The following is a 22,823-nucleotide window of genomic DNA, read 5'->3' on the forward strand; positions in this document are numbered from 1 at the left end:
GAGGCCCTTGGTTCAAGTCTTCCCTCGAGCGAAGCGTTTACTTTCTTTATTTTCGCAAAGTTATGATCTGTCCGTTCGTTCATTGACGTCTCTGTTCACTGTAATAAGTTCAGTGTCTGTGTTTTGCGACCGCACCGCAAAACGGTGCGATTAGTAGACGAAAGGACGCGCCTCTCCAATGGGAACCGAAAACATTTAATGGCAAGGCCATTGGCCAACCGATTCCGCCACAGTAAAACACGTCTGAAATATTCTATACGACATTGGTGACGGCATGTGCGTCACATGACAGGAATATGTTGTCGACCCACCTAACTTGTACACTTGGCGAATGGGTAAAAAGATTCTTCTACCTTGCCCGATTTAGGTTTTCTTGTGGATGTGATAACCACTCCCAAAAAAGTGACGAAAGCAAGAGTTTGTCACATAAACTGCAACAAATGAATGCAACAGTTTCACAGTCGTACAGTTTTCCCTGCGCTCTGTCAAAACATATGTTATTAACGTTTTCAAATTTTTCCGTGTGTAGACCGTCAAATCCTGCATATGTCCAAGCAAATCTGAACATGTCCTGGAATTTTGGAGAGCGAAGTTGATTATGTGTGAGTGCCTGAACTTTGATAATTGTCTGAAAATAAAAAATTAAACTTTTCACTCGAGGGTAGACTTGAACCAAGGACCTCTCGTCTCCCAGCTGCTCACGCTAACCATGGCGCTCCTGAGCTCGTACTATCTTTGATGTTGCCTATCTTGGGCATGGACTACTCAGTTTGTATATTTTGCTTATTTTTTTCCTAGTTCCACACAACTTCTTCCTGTTTTCTCGATTGATCTTTGTTCAGGTTTTCAAGGCCTATCCACTGTGCCAACTTATAACTAAATCTGAGGGGGGTGCGACGGGGAGGTTCCCTTGTAAGAAACTTTGGATTGATTTTTCCCGGGATTTTCCGCGTAGTGCGTCCTAATATTTTAACCACTTGAGGTGTTAGGGGTCCTCTTTCACCACACAAAATTTCGGACAAATCCCCGACCCCACGGTCGTGCCGTCTCCTTGTGAGTGAGACAGCGGCGTGCAGGAGCGGGTGACGGTAAGACGAGACGGTCGTAAGGCGAGGCTGCGCAGCAGAGCGCGGCGGTACTCACGTGTCCGGCGTCCGGACAGGCGGCGCTCGAGCAGGGACAGCAGCATGCCGCGGCGAGGTGCTGGGCCCACTGCGGCCGCGGCCGGCGCGCCGTGCGCTCGCGGGCCGCCTGTGCGCACGCGCCGCCGCAGCCTGCCCGCTGGCTCAGGCAGGTGCTCGCGGTCTCGGCCGCAGCACAGCTCCTAACCCGGCGGCACACCTGCTCCCACACTCGTCGCCGTGTCTACCAGTTCGCGGCCGCCGCGCGATACGACGTGTTGCCGAACAGCTCCGTCGTGTCCGGCAAGCGCGGCTCTTGTTGATACGCCAGTGGCGTGTAAACAGCGAGCGCGTTACTGCTCCGGCAGCTGCTTAATCGATGTAACATGGGCCACTGTTTACCTCCGACGTGCCGTAGCGTACCAGCTGAATCAACGCGCTCTGACGCAATAACTTCCTCTTCCGAACCGAAGCCGGGGACTCTTGCAGTGGAGGGCAATTCTACAAAGAGAGGTGAGCAGTCGCCACGGCATTGAAATCGCATCCGTGAGGAGAGCTGTTCAAATCTTCTTCCGACAATTTCGATGTGATCTTTTCCTGAATCCATTTGTGTAAAAAGAATCCAAACGATTTCCTTCCCCATCTCTCTCCACTCAACTCATTTAAGCAACGGAATGGGAACGTTTAAATATCCTCGGAGTAGTGACGCAACTTAAATCACTTAATCCAGACTGTATACCAATTAGATTCCTTTCGGAGCATGATGATGCATTAGCTCCATACTTAACAATAATAGCCGGCCGGTGTGGCCGTGCGGTTCTAGGCGCTTCAACCTGGAACCGCGTGACCGCTACGGTCGCAGGTTCGAATCCTGCCTCGGGCATGGGTGTGTGTGATTTCCTTAGGTTAGTTAGGTTTAAGTAGTTCTAATTTATAGGGGACTGATGACCACAGATGTTAAGTCCCATAGTGCTCAGAGCCATTTGAACCATTTGAACCTCGAAGAAAACAGTCTATTGACACACAGTCAACATGGGCTTAGAAAACATCGTTCTTGTGAAACACAACTAGCTCTTTATTCACATGACGTGCTGAGTGCTATTGACAAGGGATTTCAGATCGATTCCGTATTTCTGGATTTCCGGAAGGCTTTTGACACTGTACCACACAAGCGGCTCGTAGTGAAATCTCGTCTCAGTTATGTGACTGGATTTGTGATTTCCTGTCAGAGAGGTCACAGTTCGTAGTAATTGACGGAAAGTCATCGAGTAAAACAGAAGTGATTTCCGGCGTTTTCCCATGTTATAGGCCCTTTGCTCTTCCTTATCTATATAAATGATTTGGGAGACAATCTGAGCAGCCGTCTTCGGTTGTTTGCAGATGACGCTGTCGCGTATCGACTAATAAAGTCATCAGAAGATCAAAACAAACTGCAAAACGGGTTACAAAAAATATCTGAATTGTGCGAAAAGTGGCAGTTGGCCCTAAATAACGAAAAGTGTGAGGTCATAAACATGAGTGCTAAAAGAAACTTGTTAAACTTCGGTCACACGATAAATCAGTCTAATCTAAAACCCGTAAATTCAACTAAGTACCTAGGTATTACGGTTACGAACGACTTAAATTGGAAGGAACACATAGAAAATGTTGTGGGGAAGGCTAACCTAAGGCTGCGTTTTATTGGCAGGACACTTAGAAAACGTAACAGACCTACTAAGGAGACTGCCTACACTACTCTTGTTCGTCCTCTTTTAAAATACTGCTGCGCGGTGTGGGATCCTTACCAGATAGGACAGACGGAGTACATCTGAAAAGTTCAAAGAAAGGCAGCACGTTTTGTATTATCGCAAAATATGGGAGAGAGTGTCACAGAAATGATACAGGATTTGGGCTGGAAATCATGAAAAGAAGGGCGTTTTTCGTTGCGACGGAATCTTCTCACGAGATTCCAATCACCAACTTTCTCCTCCGAATGCGAAAATAATTTGTTGACACCGACCTACGTAGGGAGGAACGATCACCACAATAAAATAAGGGAAATCAGGGCTCGTACGGAAAGATATAGGTGTTCATTCTTTCCGCGCGCTATGCGACATTGGAATAATAGAGAATTGTGAAGGTGGTTCGATGAGCCCTCAGCCAGGCACCTAAATGTGATTTGCAGAGTATCCATGCAGATGTAGATGTAGATAGAATTCATTCTGCCAAACACAGCGCAGTTGTGCTTAAAGCTAGCTGAAAAACGTTATAAACTGCGGTCTAAGGCACGGGTGGGCAAGCGACGACCAGCGGACCGGATGCAGCCCGCGACTGGTTTCAGCCCTGCCCGCGGATAAATTCCATGGAGAGAGAGCCAGTTAAGGGCCCCTCAAACTTTCAGTATTGTTGCAAAACGCCAATATAATAACAGTATCACGAAGAGTGCAGTGGTACTGTAAGTACTAGAAATATTGACAAACGGTATTGAGGCCGACCTGCATGTTCTGAGCATTGCCATTACGTACTGAGCGTGTGAACGCGAATATTATCGGTTTGATAATTCGCCATTCGGTTTTTCGCGTTTTTCCAGTTGGGCTTCTGTATAATACAGCCGATAAATGAGTATGCTAAGGTCAAATGATTCAGACTTTCCAACTTTTTAAAATGAGCAAAAATGTGACGGGTTATTTTATTTGATGTTATATAAGCAACTCATAACTACATGATCAGTCATCGAAAGTATTTTTGAACAAATATTTAAAAACTGCTTGCTAACTGCGTTACTAGATATTAACAAATTCAAACGAATTATCTATAATTTAGAGGCACCAAGTTACTCTTGATTACTTATCGACCTGGATTGCCTACCTCATTGCCGTATTTTGTTTTTCTGTTTCTTTTCGTGTATTACTAAATAATTCTTGTGCGTTTTCGACGTTATTAGAACATTGCACCTACGGAAACTGAAGGTAATTTGTGATGAATTAGTGTCAGCCAGTTTCTTTTATAGGCATTAAGTTTTCAAGATAACATTTCAAGATGCCTGCCATCCCATGTCCAAGTGTTTACATTGTTTCGTTACTAAAGGCGTCCCAGAATTTTGCACGTAAGTATTTTAAAAAAAAAACTACTGTAAAACTCTGTAAGTAAAGAAGCAGTGTTCACGACGCGTAAATAAATGTAAACGACCGAAAATAGGGTGAACATAAAAATCATGTACTCTCAGAAATGAGTGTTTGGAGGCACAGTTTGTTGGCGCCACGTGTCGGAGAAGGAGTGTCATTCATATCAGTGCATTACCCAATAAACATACTTCTAACTTTAGGTGCTATGAGCGCTGCAATCGCATCATGTGACGACGCGGCCCGCGAGGTTAGATAAGTGCTAGTAAGTGCGTGAATCAGGCCTGCAGGTCACCAAATGCCTGATGTAAGCTAATAAAAGACGATACGGACTCACCCTGATTTAACAGTACCATTCGAGAATGTTGCGGTAACAGATAATAATATACTCGCGCTACAAAAGAGACTGCAGGGAAACTGAAAGCGGGGAGGGGGGGGGGGAGGGGGGAGGAGGAGGAGGGAAGAAACTTAAAAGTAACTCTCGGTCCGTAGGCTTGCGTGAAGCCTACAATATTTTTCAGTCAAAGCTAGGCGAAAGATCTATCAGAAAATCCCTGCAACTTCTGGTCATGTGTAAAGTCAGAAATGATACTGTTGTGATCATGAAATTATCGACGTTGGATGATGATAAGGAAATGCAGAAAAACTTGGACAAAATTTGCAGTTGGTGTCATGACTGGAAGCTCTCATTTGAAGTGGATAAATATGAGGCAATAGTTATAACAAAGACACAAATAGAGTTAGTATGTGATAAATAAATTATTTATTTGTTTCATCTGACATGGTTAGAGCCATCAGACCCTCTCTGACGTCATACCAGGGTTTCACACATACAAGACCCTTTTTACAACGTAGTTATTTAAGAAATAACTATTTTAATATGACAAATAGTATTCTTATGATTTGAGGGTTTGTAGAGACAGTGTGAGAAAATAGTACTGACGATGAACTAATAATGTTAATACTGGCAGTATTTCCACTGTTGCTTCTGCTGCCACTAATAATAATAATAATAATAATCATTATTATTATTATTATAGTAGCAGATATAATGGCGGACATTATGTCACACCATATAAGTATTCAAGGATAATACTACTAGTATGGAGCAATATGAAACGTAAAACGAACTCGGGAAGCCGAATGTAATGCATGTCTCACATCTGCCAAACACGTCGATGAATCTCACAGCGCTGTACAGAGCATGCGACGAGCATTCGCCTCGGCCAGATTGACAGGTCTGTAGTGGCAGATCACAGCAACAATGCTGAACAGACAAGAGTGCTGTGGTGCGCCAAGGGTTCTGAGATTCGGCTATCAAAGGGGTGCTGGATAAGAGCACTCGACGATCGTGTGAACTGGGACAGTGATTTTCAATTAAGCTCCACATGGTATGTAGCGTTAGCACAAACACATCAGGAACGCTCTGATGTGAAATCGACGGAGCCAGGAGCCAGCTGGTGGAATTGACAGCAGCTTCAGAATTGGACGCTACCCCGCTCCCCACCCCGCAACCCCCTCTCTCTCCCACACCACCCACTCAGTGCCACCGACCGCGACATCTCTTCTGGAGGCGCACAGTTGGCTGACCTATCGGGCCCTCGGAAGAGGAGTCTGTGGTTCAATGGACATTATACAGGGAATCAGAGAAACAAAAACACACAAACAAAAATACTCTTCATGTAAAATTTATTATAAAAATCTTTGTTACATTTTCATATGAAAAATGAAAAAAAGGTTACATTCTGGTTTTTTTTTTTTTTTTTTTTTTTTTTTTTTTTTTTTTTTTTTTTTTTTTTTTGCGATGGCTAGGGCTCTACCTCCTGTGGAGGTTAGTCCCTCGAGTGTAGGGGGTAGGGTTTCTTATCTGGGACACCATTTATTTACATAAAATGGGGCACCATTTTTGACTTTTGAGATCCTTTGGGACACAATTTATTGGACCTAGCATAAATACTTTTACTTTGTGCCAGCGTGTTGATTGAACTGTAGCTAGATCTTGGAATTGGTCGCGTTCAGGTCTGAGCCTATCTTCCTTTTCGAAAGTTCTTCTTGTGGCCTTGATGATTTGCGTGTCGACTGCAAGCATGGCGAGTTCTACATGAATTTGTTCCGTACTAGTCCACCATGGAGAGTTTAAGATAAGTTTGACACATCTGTTCTGTACCATTTGTGTCCGCCTCCGTAGCGTAGCGGTAGCGTTACCGCCTACCACGCAGGGGGCCCGGGGTCGGTTCCCGGCAGGGGACTGGGTGTTGGGTGTCCTTCATCATCATTGACTCGTAAGTCGCCGAAGTGGTGTCAACTAAAAAGGACTTGCGATACGGCGGCTGAACTCCTCCGAATGGGACCTCCCGGCCAACAATGCCATACGATCATTTCATTTTTTTGTTGCATTTGTAGCGGTCTTCTGTTAGATTTGCTTGTAATTCCCCACGACGAGCAGCCATATAACATCATGGGTTGTATAACTGCCTTATATACGTGAAGTTTAGTTTTTTGTCACATTTCCTTACTTGCGAGTAGAGGATAAATTGCATGAATTGCTTGTGAAGCTCGCAGTCGTTTGTCCTCAATGTGTTGTTTGAAAATCATCTTGTCGTCGATCGTTACTCCTGAGTACTTTGGTCGTCCATTCAAGCTGTCTGCAGTGTAGTTCAGTGTGGTCATGAAGTATGGGTCGACGGCGAGTGAACATGATTGCTGTTGTTTTTTCCGGGTTGATCTTAACTCTATTTAGTGTAGCCCATTTTTCGGTGTTATTTACTTGTTATTGTAGTATTAAGTCGTCGATTAGTAGCCAGCAGTGCCGTGTCGCCAGCGAACTGTGCAATAATGGAGTTTTCTGTGGTTGGTATGTCGTTTACGTAGACTGTAAAGAGTGTCGGTGAGAGAACCGAGCCCTGTGGTATTTCTTCCTGTACTATTTTGACTTCGGATCGCTTTCCGTCAACTTGTGCAAAGCATCTTCTATCCTGTAGATAACTGTCCACGATCTTGATGTAGCTCTCCACGATCTTGATGTCCGTATCTTCCCCAAGTTTTGTAACCAGGTTGTCCTTCCACACTTTATCGTATACCTTTTCAACGTCCAGGAAGACTGCAGCTGTATATCGAGAGTAATTCATGTTTTTTGTGTTGTAGTCTGTGATTCTTAATACGAGTACTTGTAGTTCGGCAGATGGTGTTTCTTAGAAGGCAAATGTTTCTCTTCTTATTATACTCCAGTCCAGGAGTGGTTGTCTGATTCATGGAAGTAGCACTCGCTCCAAAATTTTTGACATGGTAGGGGGGAGGCTTATAGGTCGGTAGTTTTCTGGCTTTTTTTAGGTCCTTTCCTGGCTGAGGGATTGGAACGATTTTTGAAATCTGGGAAGTAGTGTTGTAACAGGCAGGCGTTGAGGATTCTTGTAACAAGGACTAAAGGTTTTCTCGGTAGGTGTTGTATGTTCGTTATGAGGTCCAGTCCGGGAGCTGAGTCTGTACCAAGTCTGCTTGTAATTCTTTTAACTTCTGCTGGTGTGGTCAGTTCTGGTTTGTCACGAGACGGTGTTTCTCTTACGTTTCGAGCTATGGCCATAACATGTCTTTCGAACTGGGTAGTGTCTTGTTGTGGGTGTTCTTGTACCTCGATTGTGTTTTGTTTTTCGTGCGTTGTAGCGAACAATTCCGCCTTGTGTAAGGCATCAAAAACTAGGTCTTTATCTCGTAGCAAAGCCGTTTAGTGTGTTCTGGTCCCTCAGACATTTTTGATTAATTTCCAATCGCCCCTATTCCTAAGTTGAAGTATGCTCCTTCAATCCTTCCAGCCTCCAGCTCTCCATTCTATTACGCGGCGGTGGATCTCTTTTGTCAGTCTGTTGACTTCTCTTCTATCTTGTGGGTTCCCGGTGCGAAGCCATCTGCGTCTCTATGTATTTTTTAGGTAGTTGAGGTCTCGAATAAGAGGTGGAAGAGAATGGAAGTTGGAATGCTGGAAGATAACATTTGTGGATGCGCCTCTGTATGCTGTTTTAATTTTGTCAGTCAGTGTCCCTATTGCTTCTTCTACTTTTTGGTGTGAGGCGAGGTCTAATGTGGGGCGGATGCTGTTGAGCCATCTTTGAAATTGTTCCCAGTCTACTATCGTTTTGCCGGCCGTTGTGGCCGAGCGGTTCTAGGCGCTTAAGTCCGGAACCGCGCTGCTGCTACGGTCGCAGGTTCGAATCCTGCCTCGGGCATGGATGTGTGTGATGTCCTTAGGTTAGTTAGGTTTAAGTAGTTCTAAGTCTAGGGGACTGATGACCTCAGATGTTAAGTCCCATAGTGCTCAGAGCCATTTGAATCATCTACTGTCGTTTTGTGGCGCGGTTGAGGTGGTTCTATTGTTTTCTATGTGTCCGGTTACTGGGAGATGGTCGGAAGTGAGCTCTTCTATTGTTCTTAGATGCAGCTCAGGATGCAAGATTTTGGTGATGAAGATATCCAGGACATAAGGTTGGTAGCGACGGTTGAAGGGAATCTAGGTTATGTCTTCTGGGGCCGTTATGGCACCATGCAGGCGTCCTTCTAGGTCGTGTAGTTGGTTTCCGAGCGCATTGTTTCTACGTGAGTTCCATGCAGTGTTTTTGGCATTTAAATCCCCGCCGAGTAATACACGGTCGTGATTATCGAAGATTTGAAGTAGGTCATCTTCGTCAAAAATTGCCATGGGGCTGAGATACGCAGCTACCAGGGTGACCTTACTTTGCGATGTTTCAATAGTGACTATTGTGGTTTCCAAGGACGTCATGTACGGTGTAAGTTCCGGGTTATGTTTGACGTGGGATAGGAGAAAGGTGGCTGTCTATCTCCCTATCTGTTAGTGCAGTCTGTTCTATGGCAAAGCATATTTCGTAATTCGAAGGTTTCTATGGACCGTAAGTATGTCTCCGTACAAATAGTACGTCAGTTTTGTGATTTTCGATAAATTCACTTAGAAGATCCTTTTTGTTCTTCAATACGGCGTCGTTGAAGTTACAGAAACGTGGGATGTGTCGTCTATTGGGTCTAATTTTCATGTGTGTTTCCGAAAAATTGCATCACTCCTCCGGTGATGGCCATAATTTTCGATAGTAAGTCTGGTGCTGTAGTGACTTGGTGGATGGTTGATGTGATGATTAAGATTATATGTGTCCGTTGATATCGTTCCCATACACTTTTGATGTGGCTGATGATGCAGAAAAAGGCGGAGGGACCGGTGGCTGATTGGTTAATGTTGGAATTTCGAGCTTGTTGCGGTTGGTTGCTTGAGGTAGTAGCATCGTTTGTTCGCCTGTTTGCTCAGGTTCTCCTTCTCCTAAGGTAGGCTTCTGCGGGTGTGGGCATTGGTGTTGTCTTTATTCAGGCTGCATAGTTGTGGTTACTGGCACGGTGGTTTGCGGTCTTTGGGTGTGGTATGCCCTGATGGTCTTTTGGAACTCTACGCATCCTCTGAAAGAAGCAGGGTGACCGTCTTGATTACAGATGACACAATATGGAGTGGCGTTTTTCGGCAGTTTAGAGTTTCTCGCCCTATGGTCTGCTCCACATCGTACGCACCGAGTCGGCATTGAGCAGTAATTAGCAGTGTGGATAAATCCCTGGCATTTTTTGCATTGATATGGGCCGTCACTGCTTTGGTAACATTCTATCGTTACTTTTGGGTCTACTAATTCGAACACGGTATGTTGCGTCGTTCTCGGGTTTTTTTGTCGAGTATGACGCAGAAGACGTCCATGGGACGTAAATCTTTGGTGTTACTGTCCCTCTTCTAGTACTGGTGAACATTATGCGGGTGAAAATTTACGAATTTGAGGTCTTGTTCTACTTCTTGTTTCAGGGAGACCCTTTATGACTACTTTCAGGTGTCGTTCGCTCTATGGTTGGTGTGTGTAGTTGTTGATATTGTTATGGCGGAAGAAATCCAGAACGGTTCTTTGGACCTTGAGAGATTCGAAATTGTATTTGATCGTTTTTCTCTTGTAGACGGCTTTAATTGATCCTTCCATGTGCTTTTTTAATGCTGCGTTGAGTGTTAAATAGTGGCCTTCATATTGAATTGTAATTGGTGGAATTCTTGGTTTCTTCAGTGAAGTTTGAGGCGGATTTGACGGTGTTGTTGGTTGTTGTGTTGTTGCAGCAGTTCCGGTTTTGCAGGTCCTGTTAAGAGGTCGAAACGGTTTTCTGTACGTACGCGGAACTGTTTGTGTGGTGTACTGCGTCACCGGAATTTTTTCGTTGTTTTTCGGGGAGGCGGGGTTTGAAACGCCCCCTCCCCCTCGTCTTGTTCCATTTCTTCAGGTTCGGTCGATTTTGGGTCAGATTGAGTGATAATAACGAGTGTAATTTTCGTCTTCATCTGTTAGGTGACTGTCGTCATCGATCGTCCTGTGTTTGTTTTCGTGGCTTGGTGTTCTGTGGTTGGCCGTTTTGGTGTCGCGGCTGGCTGCCATTTCGGTGTCGTGTTGTTGCATCTGTAGCTTTTGAATTTGTCGCCGCTGCGCCGTCTCGACGCTTGTGTCCGGTGTGGTGTTTTGGTTAGGCTCAGACTTACCAGCGTAATCTGCCTGTTCCCTACTCCTGAGTCTTGGCCTTGAGGAAAGCAAACGTACAGCCCGCGGGGGCCGGCCTCCTGTCGGTCGGGCTCCGACACTGATCCCTGGGGCACCTCCCACTTGATTGTACCCCACTCAATCCCACATCACAGCCATTCTCAACATTGTGAATAATGACCTTTTGCTGTCTGTTGCTAAAGTAAGAGGTGAACCAATTGTGAGCTACTCCCCGCATTCCATAATTGTCCAACTTCTGGAACAATATTTTGTGACTAACACAATCAAACGCCTTAGTTAAATAAAAAAAAATATGCCTAGCGTTCTAAACCTTTTTTTTTAACTCATCCAGTACCTCAGAGAGAAAAGAGAATATAGCATTTTCCGTTGTTAAATGACTTCTAAAGCAGAACTTTACATTTGACAGCAAATTGTGTGATATAAAATGATCAATTATACTTGTATACATAGCCTTTTCAATGACTTTAACAAACACTGATGGCATAGAAATAGGTCTAAAATTGTCTACGTTATCCCTTTCTTTTTATAAAGCGGCATTACTACTGAGTGCTTAAATCGTTCAGGAAACTGACCATTCCTATAGGAAAAATTACAAATATGGCTAAATACAGAGCTAACAGGTGCAGCACAGTACTTTAATATTCTGTTAGACACTCCATTATATCCATGAGAGTCCTTAGTCTTCAGTGATTTAATTATTGACTCAATCTCCCCTTTGTCATTATCACAGAGGAGTATTTCACACATCAATTTCGGAAAGGCATTTGCCAAGAAAGTTATATGATTCCGTGTAGAAACTAAATTTTTATTTAATTCACCAACAATGCACAGAAAATGATTGTTAAATACTGTACATGTATCTGATTTATCTGTAACAGAAATATTTTTTCTACGAACTGACTTTATATCGTCGACCTTGTGCTTCTGACCAGACACTTCCCTCATAAAACTGACCATATGGTTTTGATTTTATCCTGTGAATTAGCTATTCTATTTGCATACCACATACTCTTTGCCTTCCTAATAACATTTTTGAGCATCTTACAATACTGTTTGTAATGGGCTACTGTAGCTAGATTGTGACTACTTCTAACATTTTGATATAATTCCCACTTTGTTCTACATGATATTCTTATCCCACTAGTCAGACACACGGGCTGCCTATTACTGCTAGTACCCCGTTTAGAATGTTCTAATGGAAAGCAACTCTCAAAGAGCATGAGAAATGTATTAAGGAAAGAATTTTATTTATCACCTATGTTATCGGCAGTATAAACATCCTGCCACTCTTGTTCTATGAAAAGGTTTAAAAAACTTTCTATTGCTGTTGGATTAACTTTCCTACATATTTTGCACTTATATGTGACATATGATCAGTACGAAAGCCTTCTAGTGTTAAAATTTGTGCGTCATGGTCTGAAAGGCCATTCACCATTTCACTAACAGAATGCCCATTCCCGGTTGGGCTGGAGATTTTCTCCGCTCAGGGACTGGGTGTCCTAATCATCATCATTTCATCCCCATCAGCGCGCAAGTCGCCGAAGTGGCGTCAAATCGAAAGAATTGCACCAGGCGAGTGGTCTACCCGACAGGAGGCCCTCGCCACACGACATTATTCATTATTATACAGCTGTACTACTGTTCCTTTGCACCCTATTTGAAAAAAAAACACAGTCTTCATCAGATGATGTGAATTTAGGAGATCTACCAACACCCTTTTCCTTGCACAATCATATACAAAATTTATATTTAAGTCACCACATACAAGTAATTTCTGGTCTTCCTACAAAGTGAATCAAGAACCCTCTCTAGCTTGGGCAGAAATGCTCTGAAGTCAGAGTTAGAGGACCTATAAACAACAACAATTAGAAGTTTAGTTTCACTAAATTCAACTGCCCCTGCACAACATTCAAATTTCTGTTCAATGCAGTGCTGTGATACTTCTATGAACTCAAATGGAATACTATTTTTTACGCACATAGCCACTCCCCCACCCCGCAAGGAACTCCTTGACAAAAAAGCCAGCTAATCTGTATCCTGGTAAAGGAAGCCTCTGAATTGTCAAATTATTTAAGTGGTGTTCTGATATACCAATAATTTCAGAGTCAACATCCATAAGCAGTTTACTAACTTTATCTCTAATACCGCTTATATTTTGATGAAATATGCTAATACGTTCTCTACTTGGAAAACATGACCTCCTCTGAGGGTGAGCACTTAGTTAGAGGGACTTCCATTAAGCAGGTATACCTATCAGCTGACTTCTGTCTAAAAAAAGTTGCAGCTCCAAATACTGCAGGAATATTTCCATGAGTGATCCCACCACCACCCACTACACTGTCACCTATAAGCTAAGCCAGCCTCCCATTCCCATACCTATTGAGGTGCAGGCCATGCCTAGTGAAACCCGATCTACTGATACACCCAACGGGCACCACTGAAATGTGACCCATGCCCTCTGCCATCAGCGCCCTCCCCAACCCCATGTTAACGCGCCTAACAGCCGCAATAAGATGAGGCCGATCATGATGCTGAAACAGTTGCACGAAATGCACATTAGTGCCACCAGTTTGAGTAGCTATCTTTACCAGGTCACCACCTACATCATATTCCCCATCCCTATCAAGACAATCCCTGCTCCACCCATTATCACTACCTGATCCTCCTTCGTAAAATTCCTACATGACTCCCCTATGCTGCCAGTTACTTGAGTCACCCCTGCACTAGGCTTCCAATGCTGGCGACCTGGTACTCACTCCCCAACACTTCCTGCAACTGCTGGCCGACACCTCTACCGTGCAAACTACCTAGCAGCAGAACCTTCTTCTTTCTGTTAGACTTTGCAACTGACCTAGGTCTCCTGACTGCTGAGGACTGCTGCATGTTCCCTACATCTACAGCTACAAGAGGCTCCTCTCCACTCAACTCTGACAGTTGGTCAAACCTATTGCATATACGCAAAGTACAGAGCTATTACAAATGATTGAAGAGATTTCATAAATTCACTGTAGCTCCATTCATTGACATATGGTCACAACACACTACAGATACGTAGAAAAACTCATAAAGTTTTGTTCGGCTGAAGCCGAACTTCAGGTTTCTGCCACCAGAGCGCTCGAGAGCGCAGTGAGACAAAATGGCGACAGGAGCCGAGAAAGCGTATGTCGTGCTTGAAATGCACTCACATCAGTCAGTCATAACAGTGCAACGACACTTCAGGACGAAGTTCAACAAAGATCCACCAACTGCTAACTCCATTCGGCGATGGTATGCGCAATTTAAAGCTTCTGGATGCCTCTGTAACGGGAAATCAACGGGTCGGCCTGCAGTGAGCGAAGAAACGGTTGAACGCGTGCGGGCAAGTTTCACGCGTAGCCCGCGGAAGTCGACGAATAAAGCAAGCAGGGAGCTAACCATACCACAGCCGATGGTTTGGAAAATCTTACGGAAAAGGCTAAAGCAGAAGCCTTACCGTTTACAATTGCTACAAGCCATGACACCCGATGACAAAGTCAAACGTTTTGAATTTTCGGCGCGGTTGCAACAGCTCATGGAAGAGGATGCGTTCAGTGCGAAACTTATTTTCAGTGATGAAGCAACATTTTTTCTTAATGGTGAAGTGAACAGACACAATGTGCGAATCTGGGCGGTAGAGAATCCTCACGCATTCGTGCAGCAAATTCGCAATTCACCAAAAGTTAACGTGTTTTGTGCAATCTCACGGTTTAAAGTTTATGGCCCCTTTTTCTTCTGCGAAAAAAACGTTACAGGACACGTGTATCTGGACATGCTGGAAAATTGGCTCATGCCACAACTGGAGACCCACAGCGCCGACTTCATCTTTCAACAGGATGGTGCTCCACCGCACTTCCATCATGATGTTCGGAATTTCTTAAACAGAAGATTGGAAAACCGATGGATCGGTCGTGGTGGAGATCATGATCAGCAATTCATGTCATGGCCTCCACGCTCTCCCGACTTAACCCCATGTGATTTCTTTCTGTGGGGTTATGTGAAAGATTCAGTGTTTAAACCTCCTCTACCAAGAAACGTGCCAGAACTGTGAGCTCGCATCAACGATGCTTTCGAACTCATTGATGGGGATATGCTGCTCCGAGTGTGGGAGGAACTTGATTATCGGCTTGATGTCTGCCGAGTCACTAAAGGGGCACATATCGAACATTTGTGAATGCCTAAAAAAACGTTTTGAGTTTTTGTATGTGTGTGCAAAGCATTGTGAAAATATCTCAAATAATAAAGTTATTGTAGAGCTGTGAAATCGCTTCAGTCATTTGTAATAACCCTGTAAACTGTTTGAATACCTCCTCCTCCTAGCTGCGTTCTTGCCAACTGCCAGTTCCCATTCCCCACCACACTTCACCCTCCTCAACCTATCTAGTTCCTGCTTTGCGCGTTGTAACTGCACATGAATGGCACAGATCTTACGCTCCTGCTCCTCTATCAACGTACTTCTACTACAGATTCTGCATTCTCAGGAGAGGATCTCGCTAGAATGCCCACTGGCTTCCCCACTGCATTCCCCCCATTGAAAATACTTTGAACAAATCCCATACCGTAACCCACTACTCACAAACCTACAACAGAGCCCACACTTCCCACTCATGGTAAAATTTTACAGTTACTGAAAAAAAACTATATGTCTATGTTACCTAAGTTCAGTTACACCAGTAGAACTATTTATAGAACTAACAATAGGGGTCTCGAAAATCTCTTCTATTAAGAAAGCAATTACTTGTATTAATACTGCTACTCCACAGATAATACCAATACTAACAAAACTTCACAGAAGTATTGGCTAAAACCAAAAATTCAAACGGCCACTGGTACACTCAATGAAGTTAAAACACTGCATGAAAATTTTACTGAAATATTTCACTAGAAACAATAAGAAACGTCAGCTGAAAACTAAAGCACGAAATTTATCAAACGACTTCAACGCACAGAAAACTCTAAAAAATATAGCGAGCGAACGTTTCCAAAAGTTTATTAAATCGTTATTTCGCCACAAACAGCACGACACACCGCTGAAAACTGTAAATGAATTATATTTAATATTTCATTGGTAAGTCATTAACTACTTAGTCCTGGGATGTTTTATCTTCGAATTTACTGGTCATACACAAAGAAGCAGACCACCAGAAAATATTAAACTGCTCATTATTTCGTTACTTGCGTTTTACTCTGTTGTAAATAGCGTAACGAAAGATCAACTTAAATACCAGTCAAACGAATGTTTCAGGCAAACGTTCTTCGCTGTTCGTTTCTTTATGATACGTCGATATTTTGTGCTTCTTCGGATATGATTTTTTTGTTGTATTTTCAAAAAAAATCGTTCAAATGGCTCTGAGCTCTATGGGACTTAACATCTGAGGTCATTAGTCCCCTAGAACGTAGAACTACTTAAGCCTAACAAACCTAAGGACATCACACACATCCATGCCCGAGGCAGGATTCGAACCTGCGACCGAAGCGGTCGCGCGGTTCCGGACTGAAGCGCCTAGAACCGCTCGGCCACACCGGCTGGTTTTTGTATTTTCGATGTAGATTTATGTTGAGGGAACTTTTGCAGGAAAGATAGTGACTTTTTGGTACCTTTAACATAGCAGCATTTAACTGGGTGAACAAGTTTCGCGCATTACACGCGAGTATCTTCAAATATTTACTTCTTGGTATTGATGATGGCCCCGAGTGATGCTTCAAACCACTAACGCGTTACCAGCAGATCAAATGAGTGACACCAGTTAAATAAATCAAAAACAGTTATCCGTGACCTATCGCAGTTTATCAGTTAATTATTTACAAAGGTCGCTGTTTGCCGTTTGCCAAGTTGAATAATTATGTTAGTAGCACTAATTATAGTGTAAGCGAGAGTTTTTATGCTCACACATAACTGCATGCTTCAGATTACTAACAACAAATAAAAAAAATACTAACAACACAAAAGAACACGTGGATGAAAAATAAACGCTTCTTTATCTAAATCAGTTTAAATGCTGTACAGTGCATAACATTGTAGCATGGTGCCTTATTTCTGATATTCACTGAAATAAAACTTTTGATAATCAGTTAATATTTTAAAATTACGGTAAACTACGGTACAAATTTAAACAAACATTGAAATAGTTTTTATGAAGTTGATACTTTTAACAACAATTTCTTTCTGAAGTAAGGTAAAACAACACCCTGCATTTAGAAAACCTCACATTTGTCAGGCTAGAAGGACGCATCTTTCTGCATGTTGATCTGCTCGCTCCATTCAGTGACACTTTTGTAATGTACAAGGCACATTACATCTTTTGGCCACTGGTGATAATGGTTGAACACTTCTCTCGCTTTTGTTCTCCTCCCTCATCACTTCCCTTTTCTTCAGTTTCTGCAATTTATTCCTATGATGGTGTTTCCTGTTTTAGCATTGTAACTCTGCATCAGATATTCATTGAAGAAATAACATCATTTGTGTTATTTGTCAATTTTCTTCAACTGCAGCACTTTTATATTCAATGTTGATTCAGCATTGGCGAAGAAAAAGAAATGTATTATCTCTGTTTCCAACACGCCCTAAGCTTAGGAAAACAAAGAAATGATGCAACAGTTATTGAAGATCTCAAATTAAATTGTGCACCGATGAGAATCAGAGAACTGCAAAATTACAGCACATGAATCAAAGGTGATCAATACATCAACAGCACCCGTCTACAACTGGCACATGAAGACCCTACTGAAGCTGAGTGCTTGTTATACAACAGACGATCAGGCATTTTAAGGATGTTGAAGGATTACCAGTCGTCAAAAAAAAAAAAAAAAAAAAAATACTAAGAGTGTACTTGGAAAACAGTTAAGTTCCCACAGAGTTACGGAATAGATTTGAGATCAGCCCAAGGGAACTTGAAAGAAATTGTGATACTGAGGCACTATCCTGAGAAACGTGCTGTAAATACTGTGTCAGTGGAAGTGAACATTTTTTATGTTTGATAAACACTCAAGCATTGTGGCAGAAAGTCAAATTTTGTGATTATATGTAATAAATTAATTTCATAATTAATTTTTGTTTTGTGTGTGTGTGTGTGTGTGTGTGTGTGTGTGTGTGTGTGTGTGTGTGTGTGTCTGTTTGTCTGTCTATTGACACGTAATGTGTCCTATAATCGTAATTTATACCGTAACTGCAAATTGTAAATACGCATTGACATGTCCAGTTTACTCTAAACAGCGATAAAACGACAAATTGATGAATAAATAAATACTTCTAGCTTGCTACAGTAACTTATAAGACGTAACTGGTATTGAATCCGGAGAAATTTTTCCCGCTTATTTAAAGAAACTGTCGGCTTGATTCACCATTTATTCCACTGGTACATACATGTAAATTGTTTGAAAACATCTAAATACACAGTGGCCGATTTATTCACTACTCACAGATTGATGATCAAAATATTCTACAAACTTGTGGATACTAGTGTGATACAATAACGCCATAACTCTTCACAAAAGGTCATTTCGGTAACTGGACGACCCTACTTAACAAACCAGCAGGTACTCTCTCTTTGAACCAGAGATATTCAGCGCTGTTTGTCGTAAACAAGAGCACTGACTGAAGAGGAGATAGAGGAAACTACACCGTCCCTCTGAGCATCCAACATCTCGCTGCGCTACAGAGGACCGGGACACCGACTGCGCGCTGACACAGAGATTACACGCGGACAGCCGCGCCCTCGCTTGTAAACGCGCAAAGCCTCATATCCCACTACTAGGGGGTAACTGGCTGTTTTAAGTTAAAATTAGGACAAAAACTAAGTACGTTATTTCAGGAAAATCTTTGGGTGTGTACCACAAATGAGTGTTTATGCGTTACAAAATTTGACGAGAAGAACAACTTATTTATCCTTAACATATTCTTACAAAAGAAAACAAACAGTAAGTGGATTTGTTACGGGACAAATGGTACTAAGAAAAGAAACTGTCTGCTTTGTCAAGCAGTAAAGAAAATATACACAATGCCACAGTCCTAAATATCTTCACAATTTCCAGTATCATAAGCTCTTAAGGTTCAGAATAAGACACAAAGCTAGGAAGCAACAGACTCATCACACAGGGAGTTTCACTTGTAGATTGTGATAATTTATTTAAGAATAGAAAGGAGTAGTAGATCATAAATTATTTAAGAACAGGGAGTGTTGAAGTGAAATGTTTATATTAATCTCTCTGCTGTGTACTGTATCTATGTCTTTAGTTGGTGTCATAAAATAAAATACATGTATCTTGTTATAGCAACTAGGTCGCGCGTATGCTTTATTTTGTACCCTTTAGTTCTTTCTTGAAGTTTCTGCAATACCTTATGGACCCAGTACACTATTCAAGAAAGGAAATGGGTATTGCAATTTTACATTTCCTGACGCCAGAAACGCGTTAGCGTGTGTAGTGTGCTATGCGCGGTTCGTATTGTATATACGCGAACAATTGCTGCACGTGTCTCTTATTGAATTTTTGCGGTTGTAAATCTGAACTGTTTTACGGGGTTGAAATGGATTTTCATGGTATAGAAAAGCTGTGTGGGGCTGAAAATTGGACTATTGGGAAGTTCGCGGTACGAAATTTATTACGTGCGTCAGACGGCGCATACGAAGTGTGTATTGGCCACGTAGAAAAACCTGCGGCTTTGCCAGCGGACGCAACATCGGCACAAACAGATGTGTTTAATGGTGCGCTAAAAACATGGGTGAGATCCTCTCCTGGAACTGCAGGTTATGTGGCAAGTGTAAGTTGATAGAGGAGCAGGAGCGTAAGATCTGTGCCCTTCAGGTGCAGTTGAAAAACGCACAGGAGGAGCTAGATAGGATGAGGAGGGAGATTGGGGTTGGGGAATGGGAGCTGGCTGTTGGCAAGAGATCTGCTAGGAGAAGGAGATTTTCAGATAGTTTTACTATTGGTGTTTGTAATAGATATGACCAGCTATCAGAGTCTAGTGGAGAGGAATCTCTAGTAGCTGTATATGTAGGAAGTATGCAGCAGACCTCAGCAGTTACGGTTGCTAGGACAGTTGCAAAGTCTAAGAGAAAGAAGAAGGTTCTGCTGTTAGGTAGTTCTCATGGTAGAGGTGTAGGCCAGCAGTTGCAGGAAGTTTTGGGGAGTGAGTACCAGGTCACCAGCATTGTGAAGCCTAATGCAGGATTGGCTCAAGTGACTTTTAACATAGGGGGGTTATGTAGGGATTTTACAAAAGAGGATCAGGTAGTGATTGTGGGTGGGGCTGGTAATAGTATTGATAGGGATGGGGAGTATGACATAGATGGTGACCTGGAAAAGATAGCCACTCAGACTGGCAACACGAATGTGCATTTCATGGAACTGTTTCAGCGTCACGATCGGCCTCATCTTAATACAGCCGTCAGGCGTAATAACATGAGACTTGGGGGTGCGCTGATGACAGAAGGCATGAGTCACATTTCAGTGGTGTCGGTGGAGTCTATCAGCAGGACGGGTTTCACTAGACATGGCCTGCACCTCAACAGGTATGGAAAGGGGAGGTTGGTAAAGCTTATAGGTGACAGCATAGGTGGGGGTGGTGGGATCACTCATGGGAAAATTCCGGTAGTTGTGGGTGTTAGAGCTGTACCATTTTTAGATTGAAGTCAGCTGACAGGTATTCCTGCTTAAGGGAAGTCTCTCTAACAAAGAAACCACTTTCGACAAAGCTTAGGTATCCCATTAATGAGGGAATTAGTATATTTCATCAAAACATACAAGGCATTAGAGATAAAGTTAGTGAACTGCTTATAGATGTTGACTCTGAAATTATTGGTATATCTGAACACTTCTTAAATAAGGAGATAATTCAGAGGCTTCCTTTACCAGGATACAGGTTGGCTGGCAGCTTTTCTAGGAGCTCTTTGCGGTGTGGGGAAGTAGCCATGTATGTGAAAAACGGTATCCCATTTGAGTCAATTGATGTTTCAAAGTACTGCACTGAAAAGGTGTTTGAATGTTGTGCAGGTGTGGTTAAATTTAGTGGAGCTAAACTTCTTACTGTTGTTATTTATAGATCCCCAGACTCCGATTTCGTAACATTTTTGCTAAAGCTAGAGGAGGTTCTTGGTTCACTTTACAGGAAATACAAAAAGTTAGTTATATGTGGTGACTTCAATATAAATTGTATAAGTGATTGTGCAAGGAAAAGGATGCTGGTAGACCTCCTTAATTCATATAATCTTATGCAAACCGTATTCTTTCCAACGAGAGTGCAAGGGAACAGTAGAACAACCATAGACAATATTTTTGTTCATTCGTCATTACTAGAAGGGCATTCTGTTAGCAAAATGGTGAATGGCCTTTCAGATCATGATGCACAAATTTTAAATCTAAAAGATTTTTGTGCTGCAACACATGTTAAATATAGTTACCAACTTTTTAGGAAAGCTGATCCAGTTGCTGTAGAGACATTTTTAAACCTTATCAAGGAACAAGAGTGGCAAGATGTTTATAGCGCTGATACAGTAGACGATAAATATAATGCTTTCCTCAAGACTTTTCTCGTGCTCTTTGAAAGTTGCTTTCCGTTAGAACGTTCAAAACAGGGTACTAACACAAACAGGCAGCCTGGGTGGCTGACTAAAGGTATAAGAATATCTTGTAGAACAAAGTGGCAATTATATCAAAACGTTAGAAACAGTCACAATCTAAATGCAGTAGTCCATTACAAACAGTATTGTAAGGTGCTTAAAAAAGTTATTAGGAAGGCAAAAAGTATGTGGTATGCAGATAGAATAGCTAAGTCTCAGGATAAAATTAAAACCATATGGTCAGTCGTAAAGGAAGTGGCTGGTCTGCAGAGACAGGTCGAGGATATAGAATCAGTGCGTAGTGGGAATGTCCGTGTTACTGATAAGTCGCATATATGTACAGTATTTAATAATCACTTTCTGAATATAGCAGGTGAACTAAATAGAAACCTAGTCCCAACAGGGAATCACATAGCGCTCTTAGAAAAAAGTGTTCCGAGACTGTTACCTGAAATGCTCCTCCATGATACTGACAAGAGGGAGATTGAGTTAATAATTAAATCACTAAAGACCAAGAACTCTCATGGATATGACGGGGTATCTAGCAGAATACTGAAGTATTGTTCCATGTATGTTAGCCCAGTACTTAGCCATATCTGTAACTTTTCCTTTAGGAGTGGTCGGTTTCCTGACCGATTAAAGTACTCGGTAGTGAAGCCACTTTATAAAAAGGGAGACAGGGATAATGTTGATAATTATAGACCTATTTCTATGCCATCGGTGTTTGCTAAAGTTATCGAGAGGGTTGTATATACAAGGTTACTGCAGCATTTAAATTCACATAATTTGCTGTCAAATGTACAGTTTGGTTTTAGAAATGGCTTAACAACTGAAAATGCTATAGTCTCTTTTCTCTGTGAGGTTTTGGGCGGATTAAATAAAAGGTTGCGAACGTTAGGTGTTTTCTTTGATTTAACGAAGGCTTTTGACTGTGTTGACCACAAAATATTACTGCAGAAGCTGGAACATTATGGAGTAAGGGGAGTAGCTTACAACTGGTTCACCTCTTACTTTAAGAACAGAAAGCAGAAGGTAATTCTCCGCAATATTGAGAGTGGTAATGATGTTCAGTCCCAATGGCGCACTGTTAAATGGGGCGTTCCCCAAGGATCGGTGCTGGGGCCACTGCTGTTTCTTATTTATATAAATGATAGGCCTTCTAGTATTACAGGTGATTCAAAAATATTTCTGTTTGCTGATGACACCAGCTTGGTAGTGCAGGATCTTGTGTGTAATATTGAAACGGTAACAAATAATGTAGTTCATGAAATAAGTTCGTGGCTTGTGGAAAATAATTTGATGCTAAATCACAGTAAGACTCAGTTTTTACAGTTTCTAACTCACAATTCAACAAGAACTGATATTTTAATCAGACAGAATGGGCATGTTATAAGTGAGACGGAACAGTTCAAGTTCCTAGGCGTACAGATAGATAGTAAGCTGTTGTGGAAAGCC

At 42.4% G+C, this 22,823-nt stretch overlaps 1 protein-coding gene across 7 annotated transcripts in view; it reads left to right on the plus strand.

The window, feature by feature from the left end:
- Window positions 1-1,314: 1,314 nt before the first annotated feature.
- The window catches only part of LOC126480439 (muscle M-line assembly protein unc-89-like), a 263,864-nt gene continuing 242,355 nt past the window's right edge, over window positions 1,315-22,823 (plus strand). For 4 of the 7 annotated variants that reach the window (XM_050103871.1, XM_050103872.1, XM_050103864.1 and 1 more), the window contains exon 1: window positions 1,319-1,634. In XM_050103871.1, the coding sequence (XP_049959828.1) occupies window positions 1,508-1,634 (127 nt within the window). In that variant the 5' untranslated portion in view covers window positions 1,319-1,507. Of the gene's footprint in view, window positions 1,635-22,823 lie in introns of all 7 variants that reach the window. The other 3 variants (XM_050103867.1, XM_050103868.1, XM_050103866.1) reach the window with 3 other exon arrangements.

This window comes from Schistocerca serialis, chromosome 1 (genome assembly GCF_023864345.2).
Source record: "Schistocerca serialis cubense isolate TAMUIC-IGC-003099 chromosome 1, iqSchSeri2.2, whole genome shotgun sequence".
Classification (NCBI taxonomy): domain Eukaryota; kingdom Metazoa; phylum Arthropoda; class Insecta; order Orthoptera; family Acrididae; genus Schistocerca; species Schistocerca serialis.